General features: G+C 43.8%; 1 protein-coding gene across 1 annotated transcript in view; it reads left to right on the forward strand.

Moving 5' to 3' along the window:
• Window positions 1-10394: 10394 nt before the first annotated feature.
• Window positions 10395-24621, forward strand: part of LOC142574652 (uncharacterized) — a 29389-nt gene continuing 15162 nt past the window's right edge. The window contains exons 1-2 of the mRNA XM_075683689.1: window positions 10395-10419; window positions 11153-12113. Of these exons, the coding sequence (XP_075539804.1) occupies window positions 10417-10419; window positions 11153-12113 (964 nt within the window). The 5' untranslated portion in view covers window positions 10395-10416. The remainder of the gene's footprint in view (window positions 10420-11152; window positions 12114-24621) is intronic.

Genomic DNA, 24621 nt, shown 5'->3' on the forward strand with positions numbered 1-24621 from the left:
GTCCACTGCGGAATCTATGCTGCAACGGACATAATAAGTCATTTTGTTCCAGAAATGGTTTGATGTATTTTTGCCACTATATGCTCAAATATTTTGCAACACACCGATGTGAGAGCCACAGAAGTATAATTGCTCAACATTGTTCTATCGCCGCTTTTGAAAATTGGGACCACAATTGCTCTACGCCAATCTTGAGGTAGCGAGTGGCATTTCAAAGACTTCTGCAATATAATTACTAGGTAATACGACAACCACTCCGCGAATCGTCGCCCAAATTCATTCGGTATACCGTCAGGCCCACATGACTTTTTCGTGTCCAGAACGAGCAGCTGACTAAATATGCCTTCTCGGTTAATATTAATATTACCTGCTTGAAGTGGCGATTTAGGAGCCGATTCATATTCTTTGTTGTCATCCTGGTCCGTACAGAACACTGACTGAAAATATCGATTGAATCTGTCAGCGATATCAGGCTTTTCCGTAATTACTTCTGTTCCTTCTACAATCTGTTCAATTCCTTCATTCGTTTCCTTAAAGAACAGCCAGAATTTTCGTGGTGAGGTCTTCAGAAAGTTAGTGAGGGTGTTATTAAATATTGTTTTTTAGACTGCGCCATCTCCGCCTTTAAGTTTTCTTTTGCACGAGATATTTCCATCGGGAACCTTTTATTTTTGCACAACCTTTTTATCCTGCGCTTCATCTGAATTATTTTTCGGCTTATCCATGGGGTTCTTCGTTTTGTTTTTTTTTAGTGCGAGTAGGTACGTAGTTATCCAAACAGTACTGCACAATTTTCTTAAAACGTTTCCAAAGCTGTTGAACCGACTCAAGCCTTGATATCATATGAAATTCGCTAAGTGACGTTTCTAAACAGTCAATGATAGTCGTATCATCAGCACGACCGTAGTCTTTAACATGTGCATAAACATGACGCTTTGATCGAATGCTGGTGTCACAGAACACGGCAACCACAACCATTCTGTGGTCCGATATACCGTCCTCAACTGATACGGCGTAATCGGCCACTTTACTTGATATGAAAACCAAGTCTAACAGTGACTGTGACGTAGGGGTGATTCTTGTGCAGTCTTTTACAATTTGTGTGAGATTATGAGAAAACATTAGCTCTAATAGCCTATCAGCGCTACGGGTTTCTACATGACCAGTTGAAAAGATTTCCCAGTTAATATGCGGTAAGTTGAGGTCTCCAGCCATTATTAGTCTTGTGTTTCCATTTACATGATCACACAAAAACATATTTAAACCCTCTAGAAACACCAGCGGAGTGCTAGGCGGTCTGTAGACGGCCCCAATAAGATACCTAATGTTGGCGTAATTCACCTTGCACCACACTGTTTCTGGTAAATGGCAATCCACTTTTATCGCCACCATTGTGCTTTTAGTTATCACCGCCACGCCACCACCTCGAGTGTCCTTATCCCATCGAAAAATCTTGTATCCCGGCGGTACAATGCAGTTATCCGTTATGACACTATTCAGCCATGCCTCTGTTATGACCATAATATGGGGACTGTAAGTAATAAGTAAGTATTCTAAAGCTGTTACTTTGTTTACGATGCTTCGGGAATTTACTTGACTAGGACAAGAAACTCCTTCAATTCCAGCAGTGCACTATAAATGTTTAGATACTAAAGCTTGAAAATAGACTGATATGAATGTGCACTGCTATGTTATGTGTCAACCTCGCGAAACACACAGCATTTTAGTCTATGTTTAACCGTAAAATTAACACTGGCAGTCCCTGCAACAATGTGGCAATTAGTGGTCTTCATTGAGAAGTACACCATATATCGTACAAAGTTTGAAATCTCGAATTTCCTTCTAAGGGAAACAATTTTGAAATCAAAGCCAATATTCTAAAATTAGGAAGAGAAATACAAACCAGACAGACACATGCAATGCCTAAAAAATATTTTGTTCTGCACCTCCTATTTAATGCACATGAAGAGTAAAATCGTTTTTCTCGCAACTATGGGACCAAATTTGACGAGTCTTGATACATTAAAATATTAAAATATTAGTTTTTACATGAACGCCGTCGATATGTATAAAGAACTGCTGAAAATAGCAACACTTCAAGGAAAGAAGCTTACTCAGTTTGCAACTATATATTACAAGAAAAGAACAAGCACAATTTTGTTAATTCCGTAAATTTTCTACTCAAATACATCCAAAGTACAGAAATATTTTTGAGACAACCACAGGACTAACTTGAATTAAGTTTGTAGCATTTGAGAAAATTGACTTTTAATCGTTGCAGGAAGAGCTATCTTATTTAGGGCCTAGACGTAAAAGTTATCGAAAATTGCCAGGTTCAAGGAAAATAACACCACGAAGCTTATTAATCCCCGTCTCTGTGCCAAAAACAGATATGGCAGTTCTGCAGACACCATCCGCTATGTTGAAGGTCAAGAAATTTGATATATTAATTTACAGCTTTCATGAAATTGTTGCGATGTTTGAGAATTTTGCACATCCACTCATATATTAGTGATTGTATATCAGAGAAGCATATGATATCTCAAATTTGTCAGTCGAAATTATGGTATTAAGTGCAATAGAAATGTTATCTCGTTTTTTACTTATGAGTAAGATTTGTTTTTTCCAATTTTGCAGGTTTCATTAATTCGTATCAAAAGGCGACTAGTTGCCTAAAAACGTTTCATCATGGCACTGTGCTACGTGAATTATGCTTGTTGGAATAACATGTTTACTTTGATGTAACGATATTTCTTTATTTTACCTGATTCCTTGCTGGAAACCTGTAAAAAATTCATTAGATATAAATAAATAAATAATAAATTAATAAGTTAACAAATAAATACTGCGGTTTGTCTTGACATTCCACCAGCAGCATGACCTGTATGGAGCTATGGCCACTCCTCACCTGTTGCAAGTTCATTCTTACATGATCACCTGCTATCTCACTACCTCGCAAAGGAGCGAGGAAAGGCTGGTTTTTAGCCTCATATGGTCCGTCTAGTAATGGGCGACGGTGGAGCCTGCACAATACAATTGAAAGTAATTTGGAAAGTGTGTAATGAACATTAGGCAATAATGGATTAGCAGGTACAAACTTGCCACAAATACGCATAAAATTGTAGCACTATGCTAAGTTTCATTTCAGTATTTAAGAAAAAATTATAACAAGGTAGTAGCACAGCGCCCCACCTCCCTCACCACTCTGCCAAAGAGGGGCAGTTCTTTTGAAAATCACTTTTGAGAATATTTTCATTTTCCCAAGATTCCATGACATTAGCACTGGGCCAATGTGCATGGCACTATAATGTCACTGCTAATGACAAAAAGGTATCTCCAAGCGACAACAGCCCAGTCACACATTAATCTCATCTTGCACTGGCAACACATTCGCATTTATAACATAAGCAAATAGGAACACGCATGAGCTAAGAGTTCTATACAGACGTCACACTATGCATAGCAAACGAATTTTTCGACAAGGGAATGATTTACTGGCGTCTATGGCAGAGCGGTAGACAAAATTAATATTCCATCCGCTGTTAGCCAGAGTTCGTATGTACTATGCTTAATGTGCCAGTAATAAATATCTCACGTGGAACTTGAGATTCAGCAATCATGACAATGCATGTAAGTGTCCAGTACATGGGGACCAATAATGTTCTATGGTTGTTCTCGCAAATTATGTTGCATATGTGCCAATTTGTGGTATTTTTAACACAGTCGCAGTGTCACTGCAAGATACAATGGGCACAATATATTTCTACTTTTTGAGGTATCCAAACAATTAGTTTCTAATCTTGTACAGGTATGTACACTGATGTGTATCCTAAGCGTAATGATGAGAATTCCTACTTGTAATTGAAGAGAAAAGTTCATTCAGTTTTAATTCAAAGAGGTCCTTCTTGCAACAAAGCATAGGAAAAACAGAAAAAAAATTATACTCAGGAAGTACGTAAATTTGAATATTAATTGCATAACTGCTCTATAGGTCAAGCTGAAGATTTGGCAAGAACTAGGGTGCCTGAAACTAGTAGCAACAAACAAATTTGTTACTACTGGAGGCTGTGGAGAATTCAGTTAACAGATTCTGACTCACTCTTTTTATGTGGTATTTCTCAGCGATCTTGTTGGTCAATTAGTTGACGGAGGTGAACAAAACAGATGAACAGTCTAAATCCGGCGCGCAGCCCCAGTTCCATCGGTGCATGGTCAAGTGGGACGAGCATACTGGTCCTTGAGTTTATTATGGTGCTCTCCTAGGCACATGTTGAGGCACCGGCCAGTCTGCTGCATACACATTTGACCAAATATACACATGGTCACAGGAATAGACTACACTACCCCTGACAGACACAAGACAAATTTAGTGGTATCTCTAAAAAAATTATGGGGTTTCACGTGCCAAAACCACTGTCTGATTATGAGGCAGGCCATAGTGGGGTACTCCGGAAATTTGGACAACCTGGCGTTCAATAACGCACACCTAAATCTATGTACATGGGTGTTTTCGCATTTCGCGCCCATCAAAATGCGGCCGCCGTGGCCGGGATTCAATCCCGCGACTTCGTGATTAGCAGTCCAACACCAAGTCCACCAAGCAACCACGGCGGGTCTAGTGGTATCCTTAAGCTGGCCTTCCTTGTCAGGGTGCCTATATATCCAGTGAAAAAGAAAGCACGCAGAATATGAATGGCAGTGCGCCAGTGAATTGAAAAAAGCAAGCGAAAAAGGTTGGCTTGATCGGTGAAAGGTATTGTTACGGAGATCTTGCGGGTATAAGAAAACTATATTTACAAAATGCATACAGGATGAGCCAAAGCAGTTAAGATGGCTGACAACCAACAACACGCAGCAGCCAGCGTCTCTGATCTTCTTCCTCCCTCTTCCTTCATTCTTCCGTAACAGGACCGCCGGTTGGCGAAGCCGAGCGACCAAGCCGTCCAGTCGGGTTTCGTAGGGAAGATAGCCAGCAGAGTGCGTGGTGGTCTGCGACGACCGAAAACGTGCGGCCGTGCAAATATGGCCGGAACTTGGCGACAGTCCAAACTAAAGCCAAGCACTCCCGCTCGGTGATGGAGTAATTTCTCTCGGCAGGTGACAGCAGGCGGCTGGCGTAAGCGATCACGCACTCGGTACCATTGTGGTGTTGGGCGAGAACGGCGCCGATGCCATAGCCGCTTGCGTCAGTGTGGACTTCGGTCGGTGCAGACGGATCAAAGTGGGCACGTATGGGAGGGGTGGTCAGAAACCCGATGAGAGCGGCGAACACGTGAGCCTGCTCCGGGCCCCATGAGAATGGCATGTTCTTTTTTAGAAGATCTGTCAAAGGCCGAGCAACGTCGGCGAAATTTTAGCGAAACGGCGAAAGTAAGAACACCGGCCGACGAAGCAGCGCACGTCGGAAGTATCACATTGCACAGGGAAACTGCGTACGGCGCGCACTTTTTCCGGATCTGGTTGGACACCGGATTCCTAAACGAGGTGTCCTAACACGGTGATCTGACGTCACCCGAACTGACTCTTCATGGAGTTCAGTTGAAGGCCGGCTTTTCGGAAGACCGCAATCATTGCAGCGAGTCGGGTAAGGTGGGTAACGTGGTGGAACGTGGGAGCAAAAACCTTAACGTCGTCAAGGTAACAAAGACAGATGGTCCATTTGCAGCCCCGCAGACGGGAGTTCATCATGCTGCCAAACGTCGCAGACGCATTGCATAGATCAAAGGGCATGACTTTGAACTGATATAAGCCATCTGACGTGATGAAGGCCGTCTTCTCGCGGTCAATTCTATCAACGAAAATCTGCCAGTAGCCGGATCGAAGATCCATAGACGAGAAGTATTTAGCTCCGTGCAAGCAGTTCAAGGCGTCATCGATGCGCAGTAGTGGGTAGACGTCTTTTCGCGTGATCACCATTATCACCAAATTTCTCCAGTGTGCATCAAAGGGAGTGTACTGCATCCCTTTCACACGCGATCAAGCGCACATAGGGCAAACTGGCCGGTGCCTTATCATGTGCCTAAGATGTCACCATATTTCATTAAAGACCAGTATTGTCGTCCAACTTGGCCGTACGTTTGCACAACTGGGCTTCATGTTGGATTACAATCCTTCATCTGTTTTCATCCACCGTAAAAAATTTAGCCCTGAAATCAGTGAGGCATACCACATTAATAGCAATACATGTGAGCGAGCCCCCCTTCCTAATGCAACAAAAACAAAAAAGGTATCTTGTGTAGATAACTAGGGATCGTAATCGGTCTGTGCATATTTACTACTGAAGTAAATGCAGCACACAGAATACCGACCTTCTTATTAAATTTCCAGAAATTCAAGCTCATCAAATGTTTATTTGCCAGTGGCTGTTATTATGGGTACAAGACAGAAATAAATAAAAACTGAACATGTCAATAATAAACAATGGCGTGCACATTACGTGCTTAGACCTGCGACATATTTAGCCCACTACACTTCGAATCCTTACATGCACAGAAAACTGCATGAAATTGTAGCCTAAACAGGAAAAATACGCAAATAAAGCATACAGCATAGGAAATAGTTTTCAAAGAATAAAACCATAATAAAAAGTGATAAACATACTATGTGCAAAGCAAAAAGAAAATTTAACTTGCAGCCAAGCCGCTTATGCAAGAAAAAATACTGAGCACCAGGACAGGTGAGGTATATAGTTTTGCACAGAACACGATAATGAGGGCATAATCGCTACTTACACAAATAAGCATCAAGTTCAATAAAGTTGCATAAATTGTTATCCTCTTTAGTAAGCTGCGTGAAGTAATGTATTGATAAACTTCACCACTAATGATACCTGGTCCACTTTTTGGAACACGTACACATCATACACACCTGACATAACCATGCAGATCACACGCCATGCTGCTGCAGCCCACGGAGTCTGCATGTCTGGGGGCTCCTTCATCTTATGGTTTATGGTGTGCGTCACGGTCTCACCGCTATAAAATGAGTTCTGTTTTAGCTTATTGCAGTAGCACAATAATGCTGCGATATAGTGAACCAATGCAAGCAGCACCTTAAAAGAGTTACGAAGACAATGTTTGCACTAATATGGCAAGAGATGAAAAGGTTGAAATCATCGAATTTCATGATGATCAGGAGCTCTTCATCACAGTAAAATTTTGGACAAGCCGCAGCAGCACATTACAATGTAATCTTGTTTTTTTCCATTACTTTTCCCAATCTTGTTTAGTTAAGTCAAAGTTATGTCAACACATCTTGCGTTGAAAATAAAGGTGTATTAGTAGCAAGCTGTGATTAGCTTACATTTTTTTCTCAAGCACTGTTCGTTAACCGATAGCCTCGTAAGTAGAGATTGTGCACAATGTAGAGGCATTTATAAGCGAGGAAACGTCATTGAAGAAGGAATCGGTCAAGAGGTAGACGGGTCGTTACTATGAAACTTTAGCAGACAAGCGAGAGCTCACGCACAGGTACACAAGGTGAACATGATTTCCGAAAGCTTTCTCAGCGCAAGGAAACGCTTATCAGGATTATGAATTCCGCCTTGCGGCAATAGAGTTGCGTAACAAAATTCTGACAACCAGCGCGCAGCAAGAATCAGCGCAGGTTTCGCTGCTGTAGCGGCTAAGCTAGAGAAAGCTACAGAGAAAGCTATCACTGGGGTGTTATTTGAACGATTTCAGCTTCGGTCACTGGCCTTAGAGCCCTAAATGGCGTTATGCGCAGCCGTTACATGCACTACCTGCAGCGTCACTTCGTTTCTCTTTCAAGTAACTTCCTGCTGTCGTTTAAATGTAGCCCAGAACATGGTGACACGATTTCAGAGGTTCACGTGTGCAGTGTGGGATGCTTCCGTGCGCTTTGTAACTGTGTCCGTCGCATACCAATAAATATACGATGGTATTTAATTTTGCTCGTGAGGAGCAGGTTACGCTTATGTGGTCTGTATCTTGCTTTCGTGGCGGTGTGTTTATCGTACGCGGATCGCGCTCACGTCCTCCATGTCCTTTGTGTGCATTGTGCGATCTACCAAGATTCCTCGAAAAAAAAAGAAACTGCACGTTTCTGCAGCGTGCATCTCTCAGATTTAGATGGTGTGTTCCAGAAATGTGAGGCGGCGTTCGATGTGTTTCTACCCCAAGTGCTGTTGTCACTGAATTCCAGCAAATAGATATGAGGCGGCTGCTGACGCGCAGTTTTGCTTAGTGTTTCTTGGTCATCTTTGGGATTTACCTGCATATGCGATAGAAACGACAATGCGCGCTTCCATGATATTATTTTGGTTTTTTCTAATTTCGAATAGTGCCTCGTTTGCTTCGTCAATGAGTTTCTTTTTAAGGACGCTCTTTCTTGATAGTAAAAACCTCTGAAATGGGGTTGAAATAATCAGACTTCTTATTCCTCGAAAAGTGCGCGAGTTGTAATTTTACAAGAACTTAGTGATACAGCTCTGTATATTGAACTAAAAAGCAAGATATTTAAAGTGCTATAGCGCGCAAATCTTAATATGACGTGTCAATATCGCAGTATGCTCTCAGTCAGATGGGTCTCGCACCACCTTAAGGAAGAACGCAAGCGTCCAATTTACTCTGAAGTAATGTACATCACTTTTTCGTATCATTTGTTCCATGTACAAATTTTTTCATGAGTGCACTGTTGCCTTTCCGAATTAGAAAGACAATGTTAGATATTATTCAACACAATTGAGCACATTTCATTGAATGTTAATAAAGTGCAAATATAGAGCCAATCTTAGACAGGGCGCACTTTAGCTTCTTTACATGTCCTATAAACATTCCTCTATAGAAGTCACTACATATGATGTCAGATAATGGTTCATTTTTTGATAGGAATGGAGAGGGAGTCTATAGACAGGCTGCCTTAGAAGGGCTAAAAACGTTCTATAAACACTCTTCTATAGATTATCGTACATCTGACGACAATAAACTCTCTATAGACCGCTTATAGAGGGTGAATGGAGAGTGAGTCCATTGAAAAGTCGCATTAGGAGTGTTAAAAACGTTCTATAGACATTATTTTATAGAATTTAGTGCATATGATAACAATACACCCCCTATAGAACGCCAATAACGGGCGAATGGAGGGCCAGTCTATAGAGAGTTCGCGTTAGAAGTTCTAAACAAATTCTATAAAGATTGATTTGTAGGATTAAGTACATATGGACGTCAATACACCATCTATTGCACATCTATTGTGTGTGAAATGACATGTTTCATTAGACAGGTTTCTTTAGACTTCTTATATAGATTCTTTGCAGACGACTCTGTAGATCGCGAGTTCTCACAGAGCCCCTTTGTCTCCATGGGAACTCATTAGAAGTTCTAAAGGAGCCCTAAACCCATTTTCATAAGGGCAAGGTGCACGCGTCGTCTGCTTGCGCGCAATTCAAAGGCTGCTAATGGAAAGATAGACAATTACAAGCCCTGCAAGTTTCCCTAGATTAATAGTATACTCCATGCACATGTAGACAATTTAGCCCAAGTCAACTTTCGCCACAGGTGGCCTTAAACGCTTCATATCGAAGTCGAAAAATGTCACTTCACGTTAAAATATGCTAATTCCGAAATACTTTAAGGAAAACTAACGTCAATGCACTCAGCAAAAGCACAGCTTCAGGCAGTAAAGATAGCTTTTGATCCCCTTCGCATTGACCGCAGTCTTTCTTCAATGCCTTGCAGTGCGAAGAGTACGGCGGAGCCGTGTGGGGCCCGCAACACAGCGCCTATTGGACGTCGCCGTGGCGTACATTTCACGATTGAGTCTGGGTGTTGGCATAGACGCCACTACTACCAATTTTTGAGCCTATGACGCGCCGAACATTGAGGCTACGCCTCACCGTAAAATTTAGTTCAGAGTGTCTCATCCGTTTTCTGTAATACAGTGCACTACACAGCTGCGCGCGGCTATTCTGGCGCCTAATGACAAGAGAAGATTTACGTTCGCACTTATTTCAATGCAAATCACACAATTTCTGAGGGTCGAACAAAGGAGATCTTCGCGCTCGCACGTGCGATTTCGTCGGCAAACTGAATAAGCAATCGAGCACTCGCAAATCTCGTACCGGTTTTACTCCATCATATACTATTGCACGGCAGAGCACAGTGCTAGAACTATGCAGTTGAAATGTAAATTGGGCGGTCACTTCGTAACGAGAAGTAAGAACTAGGCAGCTATAAAAAATGGAAGCTCCATAGCATTTATCATTGCGCAAGCTGGCTCCCTTAAACAACGATGGAGAGAGTATTGATGATCTCAAAATGGGCGTTGTGTCTCCCTCGCCTTCAGTCAAAGCCAGTTTATAACTTGTTCTCGAAGCCCACTACCGGGTATAAAAGCAAGCTCGGCAGCGAGCCGAATTAGAAGCTTCTGCTCCTCCGACGGATTAGGAACACCACAATGGTAAGCCACCGGTGACCTCTTCACTCTCACGAGGCGATGTTACGCCGACATTTCTGAATGCGTTGCTTTGAAAAGCACCGCTTTCTTAGAGTTAGGGTTACCATAAATTCATAGGTTTACTAAAGATGTTGTTCTTTAAGCAATCAAATTATATCCGCTGTTATTATTCGGGCGGTAATTCAGACGCATACAATTATCTTCAGTAATTTATTTTTGCTGAAAGCGAAAGTATTATTCACCTAAATGATGTTTAGGCTCTATGCCCAGCAGAATCCGTTTCGCTGTTCAGTAGCCCGCACCTGAGCTACCTGTAGAGATAATATCTGACATCATTCCTTACTGTAACTTGCATTGAATCAGCACCAAGAACTTGAAGTAGCAAATAATTCCTGTTCATGCTACAAATAAATTAGAAAGACATGCTCAATGCCGAAATTTGCGTCAATAGTACTTCAAGAGGCGTCATGTCCTTTACTTGCCCACCGCGGTGGCTTAGTGGCTATGGTGTGGCGCTGCTGAGCATGAGGTGGCGGGATAAAATACCAGCCGTGGCGGATGCCTTTTAATGGTGGCGGTAAGCAACAACATCCGTGTCCCTTGCATTGGGTGCACAATAATGTATAATTAGTGAAAATTAATCCGAAGTACCCTACTACGGCGTGCCTCATAATGAACTCGAGGTTCTGGTTTCTAAAACCCGAGAATTTATTGAAAATCTCCTTTACATTTGCAGCTGCGTGCTTGCATCGTCCTCGCCTTGGCCACCAGCGCCTTTGCTGGTCACCTTGGTCACGTTGCTGGTAGCTACACCCTCGCCAGCAACCTCGGCTACGGCCTTGGCTACGGTAGCCTCGGCTATTCCGGTCTCGGATACGGTGGCCTTGGTCTCTCTCATTACGGCCTGTCCCACGGAGTTGGCTACTCTGGCCTGACCGGCTATGGTGCTGGCTTCGGATACGGATACGCTCCTGCCGCCAGCTACGCTGTCGCTGCTCCAGCTGTTACCCGCACGGTCTCCACCTACCACGCTGCTCCAGCTGTGACCGCTGTCCACGCCGCTCCAGCTGTGACTGCTGTCCACGCCGCCCCAGCTGTCACCTACGCTGCCGCCCCAGCTGTCACCAGGGTTGTCCAGTCCGCTCCAGCTGTCACTTACGCTGCCGCCCCAGCAGTCACCAGGGTGGTTCAGTCCGCTCCAGTTGTCCAGACCTACGCCGCTGCCCCAGCTGTCACCAGGGTGGTTCAGTCCGCTCCAGTTGTCCAGACCTACGCCGCCGCCCCAGCTGTCACCAGGGTGGTTCAGTCCACTCCAGTTGTCACCAAGGTTGTCCAGTCCGCTCCAGTGGTGGCCAGCTACGCCGCTGCCCCAGCCGTGACTGCTGTCCACGCTGCCCCAGCCGTGACTGCTGTCCACGCTGCCCCAGCCGTCGCTACCTACGGAGTTGCCCACGTCGCCCACGCTGCCCCAGCCGTCGCTACCTACGGCGTTTCCCACGTTGCCCACGCTGCCCCAGCCGTTGCTACCTACGGTGTTGCTCACGCTGCCCCAGCCTACTACGGCTACGGTGTTGGCTCCCTCGGCTACGGTGCCGGCAGCTACGGTTACGGCCACGGTCTCCTCGGCTACGGCCTGAACTACGGCTACGGCCTTGGCTCTCCTCTCAGCTACTCCACCCTCCTCCGCAAGAAGAAGTGTAAGTTCCGCTTTATTGTCTGTAGCGTAAAATTCAATCTGGTATCGATCTGTTCACGATGAGCGCAGCGCTAATCCTGTATTTTTTGTTCTCGTTGCAGAAATCCTCCTTCTTTTGACACTTGGACCAGAGAGAAACCACGCACTCATGGACAACCAGATTTTCTGTTTTCAATGACGTATGAACATTGTTATGGCAGAATAAACTGTTTGTCTGATATTTTTCGTTCTTTTCTGGTCAATTTTAAAACTTGAAAAGCCGGACCGATATCAGAGCTTCTTTGTAAATCGTTCCCGAAGGTGGGATGGTGGGTTTGCTATCATGGTTAAAATTATGTTCGACTGTGAAGTTCTTTTGGTATATTCGCTTATGTGCAACGAAGTTGAATGTTTAACTTTGTTATCACACAATTACATTTATTCCGTAGCGCACCGACCCTCAAATGCCGACATAAATACCTTTATTGAATTTCTAGACCGCCTCTTCAGCTACGTAAGCGACAACAAGTTCAATTTAATTCTTAGGTGCGACTTTAACATTGATCTCCTGAAACGATCTCCTGCGCAGGAAGCTCTTTTACTGTCTGTGGAATCGAGTGGTAATTGCATACTGACTCAGACGGCTACACGCGCTACGATGCAGACAGCCACACTTATTGATGTATTTCTAACTCTAACGTAAATACTAGTAGCTTACTTTCAAGTGTATTACACAGTTCTATCAGCGATCATTATCCCATTTATGTGTTCCTGAAATGTGCCCCAAATAGACAACACAATTTATCAGCGCATTATACTGCGCGAAATATTGCTCCGTACACCTTCGCATCCTTTCCTGCTTTCTTTTCTTCTTCTTTCTTTTCTTCGGAGACTATAGATGCGGCGTATCAGGCATTCTCCACCTGTTTTAAGCTCGTATACCATGATCATTTCCCTGAGAAAACTAAAAAATCCACTAAAAGTTGTAAGCCATATATAAATCGAGATTGCCTTTAAATGATTAAAAAGAAAAACCAGTTAGACAAGAAATTTATGAGAACCAAGTCCCTTGCTGATCTAGCCAAGTTTAGACAATACCACAGTAAAGCAACGCCTTTTCTCAAAAACGAAATACGGAACTTTCTGCACAATGAGTTTTAGAAGGAGTCCTGCGATGGTAGCGCACAAGTTTGGAAAAAAAGTTAATAAATTAGTAAACCGAGCACAGTGTATGTCAGGAGTTTCAGAGCTTTGGTTTGAAGGCGAAGGTATTGTGGGTGTGGCACTTCCTGAGAAATTTTTCAAAGATACTATAAATACCGGTCTGAATTCAGATTTTGCTTGCAACACTATATGGCGGAATAGCTATAGTATATTTTTGGAACCTACGGACGACACTTAAGTGTGCATCATTCTTACTTTCTTTAAGAACAACAGGTCTTGTGATATAGATGGCTTTCAAATCACACCTGTAGAATTGGTCCTCACTCTAATAGCCCCAGTTATAGCTTATATTTATAACTTTGCCTTATCAAGCGGGTCCTTTCCAAAGCAGAGGCAGAAATCTAAGGTAATGGTATTATATAAAAGCGGTAATAAAAACATCATGTCAAGTCACCGACCAATTTCCATTTTACCGCTTCATTCTGAAGGTTTGGAGAAAATTATTGAAAAACGGGTAGTGGAAATTTGCAATAGATTTAAATTATTATCAACAGCACAACATGGCTTTTTGCGAGGTAAATGTACCCAATCAGCTTTATTGTCTCAAAAAGAAATTGTTCTTAACGCTTTTGAAAATAAAGAATTGTGCATCGGCATCTTGATAGATTCCTCGAAGGCTTTCGATCACCTTAATCATAATACCTCACTTAAAGTTAGACCTTTATGGCGTACGTGGCACTCCACTTGAGCTATTGAAATTGTACCTGCGTCATCGTGTACAATGCGTTAAAATAGGGCCCCATATATATCGCTATTTCAAACTATTACTGCTGTTGTCCCACAGGGTAATATTTTAGACCTCTACTTTTCATTTTATATATAAACGACCTTGTTTTGACAGATAGCCAGCCGAAATTTGTAATTTATGCTGACAATACAAGTTCATTTTTCACAAGTAGTCCCATACAATATCTGGTTTCTGTTATTAACAATGCTCTAGATAAACTTAAGGATTGGACTGAACCAAACTCATTACTCATAAACACAAAAAAAACTAAAGTGGTTCTATTCAGTACAAGAATGTTTCCCACTCAACCCGATATACATATATACATGAGCAGTTCACAGGTACAGTTTCTAGACACTGTCACGATTTCAGCAGTAATTTTTAACAAGACCATAAGCTGGGACACAGAAGTTCAGTTCATTCTGAGTAAACTGGCAAAGTGCACCGGAATTCTCGCGAAATTTCAGCATTTTCTGCCCGGAAATATAAAATTAATTATTTACAATGCGCTTTTTGTATCCCACCTAAATTATTGTTTCTTTGTTTGGGGTAGTATCACTAAAATAAACATTATTAAAATATATATGGTTCAAGACAAAGCTGTACGCTACATTGTATACGTTGACTACCTTGCTCAGACTTAGGAACTGTATGCCCCTTACCAAATTTTGCCGATTAATACCGTGTACAAGTATTGCTTAGCATTATAATATAAGCTATGTATCCAAAATAATCAGCTTGGTTTTCTTGAATTACCCTGCCTCAGACAAAATCTTTCAGAACACTCCTTTCCCAAGAAAGAAATTTGGCGCATTCCCTTCTCCCGTACAATGTACGGGCAGCAGATGCTCCGAAGCACCCTGCCCATTGTTTTGAATAAATTATTGTCAAGGGGTGTAATTCCGGAAACATGTTCACTAGTTGACATGAGAAGTGCATTAATTCCCTAATATCTTCTTTTGAAAGCCGCATTTAAGTATTTCTTTCTAATCTTGCTGCGATGTATCCTGTGTAATTTTATCTTGCTGCGATGAATTTCTGTGTTTCTATTTTTGACTATTGTTCTGAGTTTCTTTCTGTTCTTATGCTTTGTTCACAAACTCATGCATATACGAAAAGTTTTTGCCCTTGTTAAATAGCCAGAACAATAACATGTCATTTACACATTGCGTTTTCGCTGGGTGCCTTGTACAGGTGGGCTCGGGCGTCCCTCAAATGATTGTGTTCACTTTTTGCCCGGGCCTACCCGCATCGTTAATTTTTTCCGATGTAAATAAAGTACCCTTTGACTTTGACTTTGACCGCATACGAAGACATGATAGTATCGTTAGAGAAATTAAGGAGATCCCCCACACCCTAGGAACAGGTTACGTTAATACCGAATTACAACGGCAGGTTCGAAGTGGCCGACGAACTCTGAACCGGAGCCCTGTTCTACGGCGGCGTGTAATAGAATATCTGCGATTGTAACGCAGGCACTCACGCCACAGCAATTGGCCGGGGGCGCTACAGCACATCCGCTGCCTCAAGCGCCCATAATTCCTCGGGTTCTCTCGTCGATGTCACCCTTTTCGGCTTTAACCCGCGCACGCGTTGTGTTGAGAAGGCGCGTGTTTCTTTTTAGCCTTCTGCACTCTAATGGAAGTCGCATCAAATGTAAGTCTGCTTCTCTTGTTCTTCTTGATTGTGTGTCAGAAACGTCGGTGGAACAGCGAAACCGGCGATTAATGCGGTGGCAACTTATCCAGACAGCCTGAAGTGCCTTCGCGACTGCATTTATTCAATGGTAACGGCTGTTAAAAGGGGAACTTGCGAAAAGGAGCCGTTGTTAGCTCTTCATCCTAATACTGTCGAACGAAGTCGTCGACAAAAAGTGCATCTTTGTTACCTGATTGCGATCGATTATCTGAGTTATCAACGATACATTCGCTTTGGATATCACCTTTACTTTCTCTGTTTTATTTGTTTGCTGCGCATATAAATCATGCCCGTCTGTAAATGAATATTAGTTGGAAGTTAGCCCTCTCTGCACTTTTCTGTCCTTTTTCCTACATTCTCGTGCTACGTAATACCGCCGTTAGGAGGAGTGTCCAAGTGGAAAAGAGTGTATATGTGTTAAGTGTGGAAGCCAGTCACGTAGTAAAGGCATATGGCGTGAGAGAGCTCGGAAGAGCCTGCAGGTGTGTATTATACCGTTCCTTTTTTTTTGCTGCAACTATTTTTTATTTTCCTTATCAGTTGGCACAGTTCTAAACCTTGATCTAAATCGCTCAATGAGGCGATCATTGCTTATAGGAGAAATCAAAATGATTAATGGAATAATTAACACAATTACGATGAATAACCTTGTCAGGTATTAATTTAGGGCAAATATTTCAATCTTACAATTGCAACTAGCAAGCAATCAAGGCGTACTTTCTACACATCGACGCCGGTGCAATCTCGGAGGCTACGCGCAAGGCAAGCCAAGCCATCGCGACAGAGTTCGTTGGCTTCCTTATTTGCGCAGCGGATGGACCCTGGTAACAACGGCGGGTCAGCCTAAACCAGCTACGTATGCGACGTCTCGTGTTGTGTGGCACGTGCTGCTCCAGCACGATGTGTTTTCTTCGCGTCCAAGGGCGGTAGCTGAACGGCTATACCAACATAGAATCAGATGGAAGCTATCGTAAAGACCGTTACGTCAGTGTGCATAGCCGTGTGTTGCGTGTGCGCAAGATTGTTTTATTACGTATATTTTGGTTCATTATAATTTTGTGGCATACGCGGTACCCTGGGTCGGAAACTCGTCTCCTTGTATCAATGTTTATTGTGCTGCACGCCGTTGAGTACACTGCAGTAAATGGCAATAATGGATCGAACGAAGTAATGAGCACAACTAAGTTTCCTTTTCTTCTCCTCTTCCAATTCTTCCTAAGAATGTTTTCTTTTCTTTTTTTTATGCGGCTACGGCGCCTGTTCAGGCATCAACATGGAGCTGTATCCCACAGAAGCCAAATCCCCGTGTCCAATATAGGTGCCCACTGTCACGGGTCGCTGCGCTATGTTCTGACTACCAAGATACCCAAACTTCTCTTCTGACGCTGATTACCATGGAAAGTCGGTGGTTATGAGATTTTGAGTCAAGATTTGGGCAACCTATGGAATTTCATATGTTTAGAGATTTCCGTATCATCTTTTCTCGAAGAATTCTTCGCCACGGCTACCATAAAAAAAAGACGTCCAAGGGGCCCTTAACTCCATAAGTATTTTCGATCACTGAAGCGCTGAAAAATTAACTTAAGACATCTCGGCAAATCAGATTAATTAATTCCACTTGCAACACAAGAGGGATGTTAACGCAATTGCCAATATGACAAAAAATCTTGTACGGCACAATAGTTGGTAAAATCCAGTCGTGCTGTGGCCAGTCGTAGTGTTGAACTTATCATAAGCCGATACGGTCAATGAATCGTAAAAATAACTTGCCACCGCAAAACATGTGTGAATTCGGTCCTAGAAGATATAGCATGGGTGCCCATGTGATTTCTGAAGAAATTGTAAAGAAATAGGGACAATAATGGTCCGTTGCGGCACCTCACTTACTTTGCATGAATTTACGCCTATGAGATTAGTTACATTGGAAGCAAAAAGAACTCTTCAGACACCGAGGCGCAAATTATCAAAAGCCACGGGCACCAGATTGTCAAATTGGTTACGCCGATGTGCTTCTGTTCTACTAATGCCCATTACCCCTCTGCAACTAGCCAAAAAATTTCTGTCCCGGTCCACTTTGCCAGTCTCGCACGCTGCGTCAGAGAACAGCGACAACCCTCCAGTGAATTGAACGATATTCGGTCACTTCGTTCAGCTGTTACATCGTTTCACGCTTGATTGCGCCAAATACTCCTCGATTGAAAGTTCACCTGGGTAACCCACACCTAGATTCATCTCGCTGCACTAAAGGCACATAAAGGAAACGCAGCTGCTAAAGCCAATAAGTAGTTTCCCCTGTGAATGCCATTTCGGGGTCACTGAACGGTATAAGTCGGCTTCTACGGAATCGACGAATTTGTCGCTGCAGCTTTAGGAAGTGGAGTACTTTCTTTTCGTTTTTAATTTATTTGAACAGAAGCATATAAAACAGTATTCCTTAGAATAGCGTGCAATTGTTCATTTGTTTACCGGTTTCCTCCAATAAAATGTTGCTTCACAGCCCCTTTAAAAATAATCATTAAGCCATCATCCAAGATAATTATGTAAATAAGAGAAAAGCTTTGTTATTCCACTGAGTCGTCCGTTGATCACTAGAATCTAACGGACATACAAGCAAGACAATTAGGACATCTTGCTTAAGGTGTTAATGATTTTTTGATGATACATGCATAAATTGGAACTTGCGACCCGACATGTGTGCATACCTCCATGTTCACCTGCAACACTTCCATGCTGGCGGGCTGAAAACGCATCATCGGCTCCGCCAACGCTACTGCTGACATCGGGTGTATACACGTTGTCCGTAAATATATTCGGTCCTGTCCCGCACGTCAACAGCGGAAGACCCCATAAATCCGCTCAGCTGTAACATTTACCATGTCTTGTCCGCCCTTATCAACGCGCCGATATCAAAATTTAAGGATTGGTTCCGTGCTGTGTTGTAGCAAGTCGATGGATTGTCGCAGTTGAAAATCTGATGCGATACGCAGAAACGGCTTTACACCCTGCGGTTGGTGCTCGTGCCATCACTGCCTTCATATCAAGACATTTCATTCTCCGTCATGGTGCATCACGGAAACTGCTGAGCGATGGAGGTCGTGTGCTTCAGTCCTAGCTCATACGAGAGCCCGCCCGCTCATGCAGTATTATTCACCGCACATCTGCACTGTAAAATAATTTACGCCCTGAAAAGTGAAAATGGGTGTAAATGTGTCCATAACTCAAACGCTTAGGGTTATAACTCACACCCTAGGGGTGTGAGTTATAGACACATTTACACCCTTTTTCACTTTTAAGGGTGTAAATTATTTTACAGTGTACTGCCTAAGACCCCCGAAATAATCACTCCGGGAACATTTCATACGCACGCTTGGAGACAGGCTCTTGATGAGCATTGATTCTGACCATTCCAATTTACACGTCGTCTCCCCTTTGTTACTTGTGCTTATAACAGCGCGAGACAGTTCACCACGGACTTTTTACCAGTTTTTCGTTTGTACAACCCTGAATCATCCTCCCCGCTTTACGCAATTCAGTCCAATTTCCGACGGCACACAGCATGTATAAAAGTGTCGGCAGCTGGCCCGCTCGTTTACCTCAGACAGCCAAGATTGCCGCGTCCGACACTCCTCCAGAAAGATCGCCGCGACAACGACCAGCATGTAGAGAGTTTTGTTGCTGGATCACCCGTCTGGCTCACACTTGAATTCCACTCCTCTGGCTTTACTCCCAAGTTTCCTGCCAAGTATGGCAGGCCATACCACCTCATCGAGGACCGGTCTCTCGTCATTTATTTCATGGATCGGTCAACCCATCCTCGGACAAGCGCCGTCCCTGTCACCATACGGTCCACGTTAGCTGCCTGAAGCCGCATGACGGTCCCCTGATCCTCGGATCGGCTTGAGTCGCCAGGATGCGCACCTGCACACCTTTAATCTCGAAGGCCACGACTATACTAATGGATCTGCTAACCCAGCCTGCAGGACGCGCCACATTGAGAAAGAGAAATGTTAAGGTGTTTGTGAGGAAAATCTCCAACCGATGCTTATTTGGTTCCTGTATTCGTTTTGACGCCGCGAGAACTAAACAGTTCCGGTTAATTTCTAAAGCGAAAAAATAACAGTTGAAACCGGTTGGAACCGGTTCAGATTCCTTTCCATACCAGAAGAATAATTACTGGAAAACACCATACATTTATTTTGTACAGAAACTCGATGATGCTGCATATAGCTTACCTAAAAGAATACGCCTGTTTGTTCTACAGGCCGCACTTGGTTAGAAAATAATTATGCAGATTCAACACCAATGCAGAACCGTATGTGAAACAATGCTTTGCTGAGCTACAGCTAGAGAGGACAATACAATGAGGAAACAGAGTCCTCCAGCCCGCGACTATGCTGAGGGGAAAGGAAAAGAGTAGACAAATATAGGCCAAAGAAATACTGATGAGGAGAACCTGTAGCAAGTGCTTATACATAGGTTCCTATACAAGGAGCCCGTTCGCAGCCTCGACACAGGACCGTGGTAACAAAATATTCTAACTATTGTTGTATTAGTAGGCGCAAGCATTCGGCCACTTGCTTATTTCGACGGATACGACGCGGCCTATGTTGTTATCCGCTATTGAAGCAGTAGACCTGTCAGTAAATATAAGCTTAATTGGCCTTCTAATATATTTTGGCTTTATTCTACCACTAAAAACCCTCATCGACCCCTACCGGTTGTTGTGCACGTTATGTTCTCGATCAAACCGGTTTTGTGGATGAAACGGTTATCCGGTTATTTGATTCACCGATTACTTGAATTTAAAAACCGAATGACCGGAGTGATCGGTTATTCGGTTGGTTATTCGGTTATTAGTAACCAGATATTCGTATACCCTCGTATTCGTTCATCTGTACTTGTGCCCAAATTACCTCTCTTTCTCTCTTCTATCATAGGTGTATTTATTTTTGCAACTGCTCGTGCAAGCCAGACATCCTGTCTCATTGACCTAGTCACCTTTCTTTCTCTAAATTTACCTTTTCGAATTGCTGTGCTCTCTAAAATAGTACTACAGGTCTTCCCCCTGACATTACTCCAAGGTACAGCTATTTTAGTCGAAGCGCCAGTCAATTTAATCCCAGCTCCAAATAATTTATTCTACGCGCCACGTATTTTAATCCTAACGCCAGTGAATTTAATCCAAAGTAAATATGCATTTGCGGAGGCGTTATAGCAGTTCCAAAAAATGGCAAAATGTTATAATTTTGCGACGACCAAACATAACTGAAGAAAATTCTTCAATAGGATTGTCATTGGACTACAGAAGTTCCTTTCTCGTGCGACATATCATCGAAATATTGCACTGATATGGACATTATATTACGGCCATGAACAGGTCATGCAGAGCGTTGCTATTTGATGGCTTTCTTGACATACATTGAAACAAAGGGATATTCAGCAACAAACTATTGATTGGTAAGCTGAAAAGAGCATCACGTGACCTATCATTTTGTTTTCTACAAGACCCGTTGACATAGATATCAAAGGAAAGAGCTCCGAACAATCTCTGCGATTATAACCACGTAACGCATCTGAGATCACGTGGAAGAGGGTGATACGGGATCTCAGGTGCCATTCGCTAGCATATTCCTGCTTGCATAGATATCAAACGATCGAGCTTCGAAGGAGCTCTGGGATAGTACCCACGAAGGGTACGTTAGACAACGTGGTGAAGGATGTCCCATGACCTTGCCTAACTTTCGGAAGCCCACCTGTGATTCTCAAACGCAGTCAGATGGGTGTCAAAGGTACGGGAATCACAAGAGCTATGCCATGGTACATATCTAGCGAACGTCAAATCACGTGAGAGATGCTGTCCTGTGAGCTCACGTATATTTCAATTGCCCATGCGGGATTCGCAATCATACTGACGTGAATATAAAACGATCGGGCTTCCGACAAGGTCTGCAATGGCACGAACTTCGCGTGCGTAATACCACATGAAAAAGAGTCACGTGATGTCATGTAACTTTAGCCACGCCATGCGCAATTACCAACCATGCTGAGATAGATAGATTGACATAGATATTAAACAAATGAGAATCGCAAAAGCTGTGCGATGGTGCCACGTAGCGAACGTCGTCACCTGGAACACGCTGTTCCATGACCTCACATATGTTTCACTGGCCCATGAGTGATTCCCAATCATACTGACGTGCATATAAAACGATCGGGCTTCGAGCAACGCCTGCGATGGCACGCACTTCGTGTACTTAAAACCACGCCAAAAAGGGTCACGGGACATTACGCAACTTTAGCCACACCATGGGTAATTACCAACCATGCCGACATGGTTGGTAACCATGCCGACATGGATACCAAACCAATGGGAATCGCCGAATCTATGCGATGGTGCCCACGTCGTCGTCATCATCATCATCATCATCATCATCAGCCTGGTTACGCCCACTGCAGGGCAAAGGCCACTCCCATACATCCCCAACTGCGACGGTCATGTACTAATTGTGGCCACGTTCTCCCTGCAAACTTCTTAATCTCATCCGCCCACCTAACTTTCTGCCACCCTCTGCTACGCTTCCCTTCCCTTGTGATCTAGTCCGTCACCCTTAATGATTATCGGTTATCTTCCCTCCTCAATACATTTCCTGCCCATGCCCATTTCTTTTCCTTGATTTCAACGACCGACGTACCCACGTAGCGAAAGTGAAATCACGTGGGAAACGGTGTCACCTGATATCACGTATCTTTCACTAGCCCATGCACGACTCCCAACCATACTGACATGGACATCGAATGATCGAGCATAGAACAAGGTCTGCGTTAGTACGCGCTTAGCGTTCTTTAGACCACATGGAAAACAGTAACGTGACATCACGTAACTTTAGCCAGGCATTGGCTAAACCATGCCGACATGGTATCAGACGAACGGGAAAATCAAAAGCTATGCGATGGTGTACACGAAGTTAATGTCTAATCGCGTGGGAAACTGTGTCACCTGATCTGACGTATCTTTCGCTGGCACATGCACGATTGCCGACCGTACTGACATGGCTATCAAGCGATCGGGCTTCGCACAAAATCTGTGATTGTACGTACTTCGCGTACTTCAGACCACGCGGAGAATAGTCACGATACATCACGTAACTTCAGCTAGAACATGGGTAATTACCAACCATGCCGACATGGCCACCAAACGAACGGGAAAATCAAAAGCTATGCGATGGTATACACGTAGTTAACGTCAATTCACGTGGGACAGGGTGTCACGTGACCTCACGTATTTGTCGCTAGCCCATGCATGATCCCCAATCATACGGCTACGGATATCAAACGATCGGGCTTAGAACAAGGTCTGCGATGGTACGCACTTCACGCACTTCGCACCACGTGGAAAAGGGTAACGTGACATCACGTATCTTTAGCCAGTCCATGGGTAGTTACCAAGCATGTCGACAGGAATGTCAAACGAAAGGGAAAATCATAAGCTATGCGCTGGTGTACGCGTAGTTAACGTCAAATCACGTGGGAAAAGCGTCACGTGACCTCTCGTATTTTTCGCTAGCCCATGCATAATTCCCACCATACTGACATGGATACGAAACGATCGGGATTATAAGAAGCTGTACGACGGTACGCGCGACGCGAACTTCAGGCCACGTAAAAAAGAGTCATGTAATATCATGTAACTTTCGCAAGCCCGTGGTTAATTTACAAGCATGCAGACATCGATATCAAAGGAACGGGAAAAACAAAAGCTATGCGGTAGTACCCTCGTAGCGAACCTCAGACCAGCTGGTTAAGGGTATCACGTCACCCCACATAACTATCGTTGGCCAGTGCGTGCTGCCCAATCATATTTTTCATTTTTTTTATCTTCCTTCGACATGGACATTAAACGAACTGCCTTCGAAGACGCTCCGCAATGGTACCAACGAAGAGCACGTCAGACCCCGTTATAAAGAGTGTCACGTGCCCTCACGGGACCGATGATTCACAGACATGAAGACGTCACGTGCACAGGGTTTCGGCGACCTTCAACAACGTCTGCTTGAAATTCGAACCAGACTGAGCATGGGAGATGGTCCGGCAGGAAAGACGATATGATGTAAACGCCAATATCGCAAGTTTAAGGCGTCATTGCAGGTGAGCGAACGTTCTGCGGGCGTGCTCCTCTACGCATGGACAGAGAAGATCTGTTAGTTGAGCCTCGCTTACCTTACTGTATGCTGCACCATCCCGGTTACTTCACTATCTCTTGCTCCCTGGTAGAGGCCCTTGTTAGCACACTCGTCAGCCCACACATTATTAATATTAGTATTATTAGGTACGGAAGCACATAAACAAACAAAATAAACAGGGAGGGAGCAAGCTCACAACTGTGGCCGAGAGGGGCACAATGTCTGTCTACTGCTTCGGGAGGAGGGAATGAAAGAAGAAGAGGGAAAATGATAGGAATCGAATAAATAGGAAAGAAAATACGAAATAAACGAATGACAGAGACACGGAAAACACCGAGGAATGTGAAGAAAAGCCCCTCACTGGCACTCCACAGAGAGGAATGCGGGGGAATAACCCTCACTGGTGTATTGGCGGGGAGCGTAGGTCACGTCGCCTAAACACACTGGTTAACCAACTGGCCAAACCGTAAAGCAAGTATTCGAAGCAAAGACCACTTCCTGCCGTAGAGGGAGAAAACGTAGGACAAATGAGAGTGTGAGTTGCACTGGTGCGTAATCCCCTCGCACACCCCCAACGGACAAGTCTTTTCATATTGGGCGTGACGATCAAGCACTTCGTCTCAGGCGCTTGGCCTCCGTTTCATGCATAGCCGCACACAGTAAACCGTAACAATCCGCGTACTAAACTCACGGAAATTGAA

Source organism: Dermacentor variabilis, chromosome 3, assembly GCF_050947875.1.
Source record: "Dermacentor variabilis isolate Ectoservices chromosome 3, ASM5094787v1, whole genome shotgun sequence".
NCBI lineage: Eukaryota > Metazoa > Arthropoda > Arachnida > Ixodida > Ixodidae > Dermacentor > Dermacentor variabilis.